This window comes from Brassica oleracea, chromosome C2 (assembly GCF_000695525.1).
Source record: "Brassica oleracea var. oleracea cultivar TO1000 chromosome C2, BOL, whole genome shotgun sequence".
NCBI lineage: Eukaryota > Viridiplantae > Streptophyta > Magnoliopsida > Brassicales > Brassicaceae > Brassica > Brassica oleracea.
Window position 1 is genome coordinate 42,186,062 of NC_027749.1, and position 11,699 is coordinate 42,197,760.

The 11,699-nt window shown below is 39.1% G+C and overlaps 3 protein-coding genes and 1 long non-coding RNA gene across 4 annotated transcripts; 3 read left to right on the top strand and 1 right to left on the bottom strand.

Annotated features, from left to right (window-relative positions):
• The first annotated feature begins 278 nt into the window (after positions 1-278).
• Positions 279-3,474, top strand: LOC106321346 (putative clathrin assembly protein At2g01600). Its single transcript, XM_013759634.1, has 15 exons — positions 279-430; positions 521-590; positions 668-765; positions 853-991; positions 1,076-1,203; positions 1,294-1,386; positions 1,490-1,540; positions 1,649-1,714; positions 1,812-1,877; positions 1,972-2,052; positions 2,136-2,216; positions 2,300-2,500; positions 2,589-2,667; positions 2,742-2,857; positions 2,974-3,474. Exons 1-15 carry the CDS (start codon positions 341-343, stop codon positions 3,373-3,375), a joined length of 1,761 nt encoding a protein of 586 aa, XP_013615088.1. The 5' UTR covers positions 279-340; the 3' UTR covers positions 3,376-3,474.
• Positions 3,475-3,854: 380 nt separating this feature from the next.
• Positions 3,855-4,506, top strand: LOC106325674. Its single transcript, XM_013763738.1, has 2 exons — positions 3,855-3,981; positions 4,063-4,506. The coding sequence occupies exons 1-2, from the start codon at positions 3,889-3,891 to the stop codon at positions 4,417-4,419; spliced, it is 450 nt and encodes a 149-aa protein (XP_013619192.1). The 5' UTR covers positions 3,855-3,888; the 3' UTR covers positions 4,420-4,506.
• Positions 4,507-5,338: 832 nt separating this feature from the next.
• LOC106325675 lies at positions 5,339-6,101 on the top strand. The gene is made up of 2 exons (XR_001266979.1): positions 5,339-5,427; positions 5,511-6,101. It is a non-coding gene; the product is annotated as an uncharacterized LOC106325675 (long non-coding RNA).
• Positions 6,102-8,192: 2,091 nt separating this feature from the next.
• Positions 8,193-8,978, bottom strand: LOC106325696 (21 kDa protein-like). Its single transcript, XM_013763754.1, has one exon. It carries the CDS (start codon positions 8,920-8,922, stop codon positions 8,299-8,301), a length of 624 nt encoding a protein of 207 aa, XP_013619208.1. The 5' UTR covers positions 8,923-8,978; the 3' UTR covers positions 8,193-8,298.
• Between the last annotated feature and the right edge of the window lie 2,721 nt (positions 8,979-11,699).

The following is an 11,699-nucleotide window of genomic DNA, read 5'->3' on the forward strand; positions in this document are numbered from 1 at the left end:
GAGGAGCAGATTCGAGTCTTATTAGTTAGGTCATCTTTAGTCCTGTCAGAAATTTCTGGATATAAATATCATAATTACCATTTATGCTTTGCGTGAACTTTAATCACCAAATTAATCCTATTGAACAAATAACTAAAATTTTGATTATGGATTTATATCAGTTTAAATTTCGTGTAGTCAAAACTAATACTACAATAATATAATAAAAACAACAGAAATTCCTTCTTTAAATAAAGAAAACAGAAAAATAAAGAAAACGGAATTATACATCGCGTCCCCTTCTTTCAGTTTGGTTTCTCTTTCTTTCGTTGGTCATTCTGAAAGAGTCACCCTCCTTCCGATGGGAACGCTGCAGACTTGGCGTAAAGCTTATGGAGCCCTAAAAGACACCACCAAAGTCGGCCTTGTCCGCGTCAACAGCGATTACGCCGTACGCGCTCTCCGATCATCTTAAACTGATTATATGTTTAATCTTTCATAAGAATATTTCTGAAAGATTCGACTTTTTTTTAAAAAATAGGATTTAGACGTTGCCATCGTCAAAGCCACCAACCATGTCGAGTGTCCTCCCAAAGATCGTCATCTCGGAAGTGAGTGATTCTGATTACTCGTGAGCCCTTAGATCTGCTTTGTTTCATTAAAAATCATTTCTTGATTGTTGTTGCAGAGATATTTGCTGCAACGGCGGTGACTCGTGCTCGAGCAGATGTTGCGTATTGCATTCACGCCCTTTCTCGCCGCTTGCATAAAACCAGAAACTGGACGGTACCCATTTCCTCTCTCCTCGTTGAGATTGTGTTTGGGTGAAAAAAGCTTATTGCTTTATTATGTGTATTCTCTCTCTCTCTACAGGTTGCTCTGAAGACGCTGATTGTGATTCATCGACTTCTAAGGGAAGGAGATCCCACGTTTAGAGAGGAGCTACTTAATTTTTCCCAGAGAGGGAGGATTCTGCAGCTTTCTAACTTCAAGGATGATTCAAGCCCTATCGGTGAGTGTTGAGTTCAGTGTAGGCTTATATGGTTGGATGAAGAGAGGTTCTTATAGAGTGTTTTTGTTTCTCTCTCTTTCACAGCCTGGGATTGTTCAGCTTGGGTACGTACTTATGCGTTGTTTCTTGAGGAGCGGCTTGAGTGCTTCAGGGTTTTGAAATATGATACTGAGGCTGAGCGTCTTCCTAAGGCTACCCCAGGGCAGGATAAGGTTTCAACTATTCCTTTCCTTTGAGCTTTGTCTTGCGCTTAGGACTCTCTTTGTTCTGATGTTTCAGTTTTGGGTGTTGTGGATTGGCAGGGTTATAGTAGAACCAGGGATTTAGATGGTGAAGAGCTCTTGGTCCAGTTGCCAGCTTTGCAGCAGCTTCTCTATCGTCTCATTGGTTGCAGGGTATTTTTTTAAAAATCTTATTTGTTTGTCTGTAGCTGCTGATAATTTGTGGTATTAAGTTGTGGCTGCTTTGCTGATCGATGAACTGTCTTTCCCCGTTCAGCCAGAAGGTGCTGCTAACCACAACCATGTTATACAATATGCACTTGCTCTGGTACGTGATAATGATCACAGTTGGTATTTAGCTCTGCAAAGCTTTCTGTTCCATCTGAAAAGGCAAAACTCAGAAAATTTATTACACTCTTTGTGATGTAAATGATAGGTGTTGAAGGAGAGTTTTAAAGTATATTGTGCTATCAATGACGGAATTATCAATCTCATTGACAAGGTAGATCTAGTTTGTGTGTTTGCAATCATATTTATCATGTCTTTGTATAATCTTTCCTTCCTCTCCCTACTCAGCTTTTTCATTTATTTGGTTGCAGTTCTTTGAAATGCCAAAACACGAAGCCATCAGTTCCCTTGAAATATACAAGCGTGCTGGTCAACAGGTTTGATGTTGTTGGACTATTCTGTCTGCCTGGACTCCTCCAATTGTATAGTCAGTCACTCTCTTGTCTAACGAGGGATAATGTATTCTTTCAGGCGCGTAGCCTTTCTGAATTCTATGAAGCCTGTAAAGGATTGGAACTCGCTAGGAATTTTCAATTTCCTGTACTTAGAGAGGTACCAGATGAGGACAAGTTAAATTGGAAATGGTTGCTTGTATCTGTTACTTATTACAATGGTTTTTTTTTTATTGTCTCCAGCCCCCACCATCTTTTCTGAGTACAATGGAGGAGTATATTAAAGAAGCACCCCGTGCGGTGGATGCCCCAGCTGAGCCACTGGTAGATACATATTTTCTCATATTAGTGATCATTTTGTCTATTTCTCTGGGTTTTATGTGCTAAATGAAGTTGTCTACATGCAGCTTCTAACTTATAGGCCGGATGATGGACTTCCTGACGAAGATGCTGAACCGTCTCATGAAGAACGTGAAGTTGTGTTGCCTTCAGATGATGTCGTTCTTGTATCTGAAGATACTGAACCTTCTCCCCCGCCTCCTCCTCCTCCTCCTCCTCCTTCAGCCAGCACTCAGTCTCAGAACATCATTGATACTGATGATCTACTGGTGAAGCTCCTATTATGTTTACTTTATGAGTACTGATCTCAGTTTTGCTTTGATATTCTTAACTTCTCTTTGTTTAATTTCCACACAGGGTCTGAACTCTGGTGGTCCTGATGCATCAGCGATTGAGAACCAAAATGCACTTGCTTTAGCCATAATCCCAACCGATGGTGAGCTTCTTGTTACATTGCCATTAAATACCTTTTTCTCCTTGATCATCTCTGTTCTTTGTCTCTCTTTCCAGATAACCCTGCAACACCACGTTTTGGTCACGCAAACGATTATGACCCATCAGGATGGGAGCTTGCACTGGTAACAACACCAAGCAACGATATCTCTGCAGCCACCGATAGGCAGTTGGTAAAGCAATCTTCTCTTTTTTTCTTATGTTTTATTGTGCATGTGTTCATTATATCCTTTTGTTGTCTTAACCTCTCCAGTAACCATGAATGTTGTGTGCATGAATACGTTAATAGGGTGGAGGCTTAGACACACTTACGCTGAACAGTCTGTACGATGATGGAGCCTACATAGCCTCCCAACGTCCTGTCTACGGTGCACCAGCTCCCAACCCATTTGAGGTCCATCATGACCCTTTTGCATCATCATCCAATGGCATTCAGACACCTCAGCAGCCAGCTGTCAACAACCCTTTTGGTGCTTACCAGCCAACTTATCATCATCAGGAGCAGCAGCAACTACAGCTAGCACTCCCAAACCCCACAGCCAATAATAATAATTACAGTAATAATCCATTTGGTGATTTCGGGGAATTTCCGGTTAACCCGGTTTCACAGCAGCCAAATACGAGCGGGTTTGGTGATTTTGCGGTTAACCAACATAATAATAACCCCTTCCGCAGCACTGGTCTCCTTTGATTTGTATCTTTATTGTTGTTATTTGTGAGTAATATAGAATCCCACATGTTTGGTTTGATCTATCTGTTATGTCTTGTAGAATATATATATATATATATATATATATCATATTTGGGATATATGCATATATGAGTCAATCCCTTTATTTGCATTCTTGAAATTATTATTATTTTTATCTTCCGTAAATGTTTGCTACTATTCGACACGTCTCGACTTTATAAAGTTTTAAATCATGGGTTAATAAAGTTTATCAGTTATCGACTGCAATTCAGACCTGTCCAAGCCAAGGAACTTACCCTGAATATTCCTGACAAGTGATGAGGTCAGCAATCCTGTGGGATAACATCTCTCAACCGTTAGATCAACGTTCGTTAACCCTAACCGTCCGATCAGCTTTTCATAACAAAAACATTAAATGAACCCAGCTTCTCTGCTGCAGGTGCCATTCATGCAACAGTACTCTCTCTTCTTTCAAGTTTACTCGCACTGTCCGAAGTCGTATTTGACGTGACAATGGAGAACGGGGTTAGTCTTCAACAAACTCCAAAGGAGAAGCATTCCTGGCAGATACAAGAGCTTCCCTTTTCTCTCCTACCGTACCCTCAGGTATTATCTAACTTCACCGGCTCAGATCTTGAAATTGTGTTTCCTCGGTAGAATCTGAAGCGTTTTTTTTTGGTTCTACAGATGATCATGGAAGCGATTGAGGCGTCTAACGACGCGAAGGGATGCAGCAAAACGGCGATTTTAAAGCACATCGAGACAACACAGACACATTTACCACCGTCTCACCTGACGCTGCTCGACTACCATCTCAAACCAGATGAAACATTCGGGGAAGATCGTGATTGTGAAAAACAATTACATGAAACCAGATCAAAAGCCGAAACCTCAGGGAGATTCAAGACACGTGGCGGTCACGTCTCCCTCGGTTTCTTCGACGAGGACGACCACCGAAGAAGGAGAAGATGGTTCAAGGCTACGACGGAGCGAAAACTAACGGTGTGCGTGTGCGTCGAGAGCCTGGAAGGCCACGGAAAGTGAAATTCAAATTACTCTCCAGCTTGCTTACCGAATAAGCTTAGATTACAAACTTTTTGTGTTGTTTTAGTTTTAGCGGGCTGATTAGAGAAAAATGGCGTTTGGACTTCGCATGTGGTACATGTATAAGTTTGGGTCTTTAATCTGAAAAAAAAAACAATTTGATTTTATAAAAAGGAATGAATGACAAACGTCTTTTCAAACACGAGGGGGAAGCGGGTGGTAGAGTTTTTCAGATGATACTGTAGTAAACAACGTCTTGATCCCCATTTGGACCTCGTAACAGTACGCGGTCGGTTGACTAGATGAGTTTCTTTGTCACGTGGCTTGAATCTCTATATAGTAAAAGTCCAAGATTAGCCCAAACCCAGTATGCTGGTTTTGGTAACCACTTCAAGTGCCACAGTGGCTTGCTACGCGCCTTCCATTCTGTGTACGGACAAACACGTGTTGTCCTCGTGAGATGGGGAACTTTTGCCACAACACCGTTGGTAAATCTTCGATTTGCTCAAACTCTGTCGCCGGACTTGATGATTTCCACCCGCAAAATTTTTCTTATATCATTCAGCATGTAAGCACTCCGTTGAATGTTTGATGGATCGTCGTTAAAAGAAAATTGAGAAACTTAAGTTCCATCAACTTGAACCGATATGACGTGTCTCGAGGTTTCTTTTTTTCCTACTTCATAGGAAACGTGTCGAGTTAAAAAGTTTCAAAATATGGGGTAGTACCGTAAATACACAAAAGTTATCAGTTATCGGCTCCAGCCAAGTCAGCAATCCCGTGTGATAACATTCCTAAACCGTTAGATAAAGGTTTGTAATACTCAAACGCTAACCGTCCGATCAGCTTTCCAAAACAAAACATTCTTTTTTATTAAAAATTACAAGGCAGCAGAGCAGTACTCTTTCTTTCCTTGCACTGTTGGGGTTGATCTTCAACAAACTCCAACAGATGACCATCCGCCGCAGCTACAAGAGCTGCCCTTCTCTCTCCCACCGTACCCTTCGAGTATTACCTAATTTCACCGTCTCAGATCTTGAAATTGTGTTTCCTCGGTTGATCTGAATCGTTTTTTCTTTGTTGGTTTTCAGATGATCATGGACGCGACGCGATCGAAGCGACGAACGGATGCAACAAAACGGCGATCGTAAAGCACATCGACTCAACTCAGATCACTTTGCCACCGTCCCACCTGACGCTTCTCAACTACCATCTCAACCGGATGAAACAGTTACATGAAGCCAGATCCAAATGCTCCTCCTAAGCGTGGCCGTGGCCGTCCTCCTAAACCGAAACCCGAGGGAGATTCAAGCCACGTGGCGGTGGTCCCAGCTCCCACACCAAGGCCTAGAGGTCGTCCTCCGGATTCTTAGTCGGAGCTGGACTCGACTGAGGAGAAAACAAAGGCACCCACGACCACCGAAGAAGCAGAAGACCGATTCAGAGACGGTTAAAGATGCGGCGACGGGTGAAGCTAATAACGGTGAGCGTCGAGGGCGTGGAAGGCCATAACATGTGATGGTGCCTGCTGGTTGTTAGAGTTACTCTCCAGCTTACGTTTTGATTAGAAACTTTTTTGTGTTATTTTAATTATGGGGATTAAGTAGAGAAAAATGACAAGTTTGAGAATGTAATTCGACTTTGCATGTGTTTGTTCATGTATAAAGTTTGGGTCTTTTTCATTTTCTTGCTGAAAAAAAAAAAACAAAAACTTCTGATTTGATTTTGTTAAAAGGATTTAACAAATTGAATGTTGAAGAAATTACTAACACACGTCATTTGAAAACAAGGGTATTTTTTGTTCTTTGCAGTTTGAGGGGAGAGACCAAAAAGAACAGTACTTGGAATTTTCTTTTGTTTTGTTATATTAATAACCAACAATCATGCTTGAGCCTGCTGCTGCCCAAAAGAGGAAATTATATAAAAAAACTTAACACTGAAACAATAAACGTAAGCTAGCTTTAAAAGTATAGTATAAGCCTTGCAAGTTCCAACGATCTTAACATCTCCTCTCACAACCAACCAGTGGCATCTTCTTTCATATGCACACAATTACCGGCATGTAGTGAACAAAACCAGTGTGGATTCGGGACTCGGTGCAATCTCGTGAACAAAAGAGAAGACGTTTTGCTTCTCTTTTGGTTTGGAAGGACTTGAGTAAGTGGGCCCATTAACAAAAAATATATGAATCGAGTATGAAGTATGAACACATCTCGGTCCTGCCGATATGTCCTACTCAGTAGTCAGTACTCATTTCATGGATCGAGAAAAGAAGAAAAAAACACACACCAAAACTTATAACCACTCCATATGATTGTGATCTATTCCTAACTATATTCATTTAAACCATATATCTATGTGTATAGTATAACATATGTATATATGTTGAGATATATTTTCGTATAAAACATGTTACATGAAGTAATTTTAGATATTTGAACACATTTACAGAAAAGGGAAAATATTCGAGAATGCATGATGATAAACGCTGATAAACACAATTTCCCCTTTTTACATCATATAGAGCATGATAACACTACTAAATTGTGATTTAACAACAAATCTTTTTTTTTAGCTATATAAGCCTTACCTTATTGTGATTTTTTTTTTTTTTTTTTTTTTTGCAGAAATAAGCTTTATTTGTGGCCTTGCGGGGATTATCTTTATTGGTGGTCTTCTGTCTTTGCCTTGCTCGAGTACCCTACAAAGGCTCGCATTACACTTAAATGCCTTCGCTAAACGGACGAGCAAGACGAGTCAGGCTGAGGCTGAGGGTTAGCTTTATACTCTGCGACTGTAGTTTGTTTTTACTATTTTGACCATGCATATATGTATATATAATATATCCATAGGTTCACAACTTCACATGATGAATAGCTAAGGTTGCCTAATAAATCACACGAAAAATCTGGCAATATAACCTGTATCCAAACCCACACTGAACTCAACTATGATATATTTAGAATTAAAAGTAGGGCTAGACAAATAAACCGAACCCGAAAATCCGAACCGAATCCGATCCTATAAAAATGAATCCGAACCGATTCGAACCCGACATAAATACCGAATGAATCTTGTGTTATGGTATTTTGGGTTATGGGTATTATCCAAACCGAACCCGGACCTAAATGGATATCCGATAGAACCCGAAACATTTAAAATCACAAAAAGAACTTCTACCAAACATGATCTTAATTCCTAATATGTATCCAAAATACTTTAAAATATTATTGACCTTCTAAAATAATTATCTATTATATGAAGGTTAATGGCTGAAGGTGGCGGTTGAAGCTTCAAATTTTTAGATTTTGGTTTTGTTTTCATTGAATAATGTTTTCCATTTTATAAGAACTTAATTTTTGTTTTATGCTTTCATTTATTTGGTTTTCTTTCTATCAATATCTATGTTTACCTTTCTTATTTTTGAATCGATTTTAGTTATGGTTTGACTATTAAAATAGGTACAAATCATGTACTTAAAATCCGAAGAACCGATTTCACTTATGTTTTGGTTACAAAGTAGGTATTAATCAGGTATTTTTAAACCGAATAACCGATTGGGACCCGAACCCGAAAGTACAATGGGTTATACCGGTTCTTTGAAGATTTACTAACCCTGACCCGAACCCGATAGAACCCGAACCGGTTCCGAGCCGAACTTTCATATAACCCGAATGGGGCTGATTTTGATAAACCCGAAAAACCGAAACCCGAATAGATAAAACCGAAACCCGATTGGGACCCCGAATACCCATGCCTAATTAAAAGTTTAAAACCCATAATATATTAAATTATCAAAAGAAATATTTAACAAAGTAAAGAAAATCATCAGAAGAAACATTTAAATTAAAAGTTACAAAACTCTTTCATGATCTCATCTCATGGAGCTCCATTATTGGCATAACTGTTAACAAGCGCAAGAGCATTACTAGTTAACCTCTTCAGATTATTCACCCGATCATAAACAGCCGTCTTGGTCCCTCCAGCTTCATCCATTTCTTCGTATTCGTCCGTACACGTATCCTCATACGTCAATGCTGCACTCATATACGTCTGCACGTCACTCATCTTGAACCTAAACATCTCCACCGAAGACGGAGCCGCACCAATGCCTACTCCGCGGCTAATGTTGCGTAGTGTTCGGAGTGAATCTCTCATCTCGTCGAGTGCGTCTTTAAGGTAAGAAGCACAGTCTTTGACTTTGGTTGCTGAGCGCGAGAACTTGGAAAGCAAAACAGCCGTTGATTTAGCTTTTGAAATGGTAACTCCGATAGCTAGTTTGGTTAGCCTCGCCGGACTGCTTTGAACGGCGGAGGCGTAGCCGGCGAGAGAGTTGAAGCAGAGGTCTGGGTATAGAGTAGCGTTGCAGCTTGTTCGGATGAAAGTTAGATCGTTGGTTGTTGCGTTTAGTAGTGGAGGAGAATGAACGGCTGAGATTGATCGGGAAATGAAGAGAAAGGTGGTGAAGAGAAGCAACGTTGCAGTAAGATTTTGGCTTGCCATCTTCACTGTTTTTTAGAGTTTCTTTGCGTTTTTTTTGTTCTTCTTGCTACGGTAAAGATTTTAGTTGAATGGTTGGTTGTTTATGTAGGCCTTAAGCATAAAGTTTATTTGACAAATTTACCCATCCCTTTCTTGCAAATTTACTAAATTACCAGTAGGAACATACTATCCATCAATCTATATTAATATCATATTTAAAGTAAATTTTAGATATGTTGTCTTGTCGTGTAAAATATGTAACGTTAATTAGTTTTAGGTACTTTAACATCTATATAGAAAAATAAGCTAATCTAACAATTTGCTTTAGTCTCTTCAATCAACCGAAATTTACTTTAACAAATAGTATTAAAAAGTTTAATGGGGGCAAGTGCATCCACACCTTTTTTTACTAGATTCCGCTCCTGGTTGCTACTAATCATTTTGTCTGATATATGTTGAGTTTATTGATTATGTTTTAGCCTTTTAGGCTAATATATTTTCACATACCATGATGATCAGCTACATCGTAAAGGAGCTGTAGACTTAATTATGTACTCAGCATTGTTTTATACTGCGTCACAAATGCTCGATACTCTATATATTGGAGATCAAAGCAGTAGTTAAGAAGTTTATTTCCGTATTCCATAGAGATTGGCCTACTTTCTTTTCTTTTGCGATTATAGGATGCTTTTTTATCTGCCTTACCAAAGTATTACGTTAATTAGTGAAAAATTCGGCCACGCAACAGTTAATAAACACCATTCATCCCAAAATCATTTATTCATTTTTGGCTTTGAATCTTTAATTATGGTTTACGTCGATTACATTTGGAAATCTTAACATTTTCATACAAAAATCGTAACTGTGTGACACCGTCTATTTATGTGGAACTAACCATCCAATCTATCAAAATAGTGCCAACATAAGATGTGAAGTATCGTTGTGTGGGATGTTTGTCAAGATTGTGACGGGGGTATACGTAATTTGAAAATGAAAAACATATTTTTTTAAAGTATTTAAAAGTCAAACCGCACATCCTTTGGTACGGTACCCAATTCCTCTCACGGTCTTGCGGTTTGAATCGTGGTTTTTTGCAGAATTGACACTCTTCTAACTTGTCATCTTCCTTCCAGTCGATCATGCAGTAGTCGATGCAAACATCAATCATCTCCGAAGGCAACCCAAGACTATAAACCAATTTTTGAATCTCATAATAAGATTCAGCAGACACGTTGTCTTCTGGCAAATACTCTTTAAACAACTCCGCTCATACATCCATGCAATTCTCAGGTAAATTATGATCCGTTTTAATATTCATCATCCTAGCTGCTAGAGACAATTTAGAGGAACCTTCTCTACAACCAGTATAGATTGGTTGATTTGAAGCATCTAGCATTTCATAAAACCTTTTTGCATCCAAATTAGGTTCTTCTACATTTCCAGTTCCATCAGCTATTGTTTTAGTTGTTTCTAAAAATGCATCACTAATCATATCTTGAACCCTATCATGATCTACCATCTGCTCCTCCTGATGATAATTATATTCATTATGCAAATGATTCGGTTCTTCATTATGATGAGCATCCTCAAAATTATTATTACTACTACTAGCTTCATTTCCCCCATAACCCTCTCTGTGTTGATACCAAATGTAGTATTGTGGTGTAAATCCTCTGTTTACTAAATGCTTCCATACAGTTTCACTACGTGCAAATTTTGAATTCTTGCATTTCCGACAGGGGCATAACATCTTACCGCTTTCCTGCGTGATCAGTGTACAGCCCGCCTGGTGCATGAATGTCTCTAGCCCGCTCAGAAATGCGTTTGTCACCCTCCCGTCGGAATTTTTGTGCAAATACATCTAACTCCGTAACTCGTAAATACTACCGCTACCGGCCATTTTTTTCTTAGATTTTGTTTTAAAAATATTTTATCTGATTTTTTTTATGTTTTCGTTTGTATGTTGTGAGGAAGAGAATTGTGGGAAATGACATATATATATATATAGAAATTTTTGAGTTTGGTAGGTGAAATATAACAACGAATTTACAACGAATTTAGGTAAGTTAAAGCACATTGAATACACGTTTTCACCTAAATATAACGGTAACATGTTTCGTTGTAATGTCGAGGTAACGGTTACGACGAATTTCTCTTTCCACGTACTTTCGTTGTAAACTTACATTGACTTTACAACGAAACTGTTTCCTCGTAAAGTTACATGGAGTTTACGACGAATTTTGGACTCATCGTAATTTCGTTGTAAACGCCCTGTAAATTTACGAGGAAATATTTTCCTCGTAAATCTTCGTTGTTATAGAAACGTTTTCTTGTAGTGTGTTGTCTTCTTTTAGAAAACATCCATATCGCCATTATCTATGACCATGAGGACTGAGGAGGGTCACTTTTTTAAAAAACACCATTAAATATCTAACACTACTAAAAGTCGAATATGAAGAGTAAAGAGGGTGTCCACGTCGAACATTAAAATCAACCAATGAGGTTGCTTAGTTTTTCCACGTCAAACCGAATTGGACCGGTCTTGGGCTGTATTTTTTTTAACCGTGAAAAACGAAGAAACATGTTGATCAAAAGCTGTGGTCCGATAAAGTCGGATAATGTCGTGAATCTTTGACGTCTCTCTTCTCTTCGCTCTTTGGAAACCCTAAATGAATCTCTTCGACAACTCCTCCCTTCGCCGTTTCCCCTTCCTCAACGGATCGATCAATCGACACCGTATTCATTAGTGAGCAATGAATCCTCTGAGTTTCTCATTAATGGATTCCTTTCGCCTTATC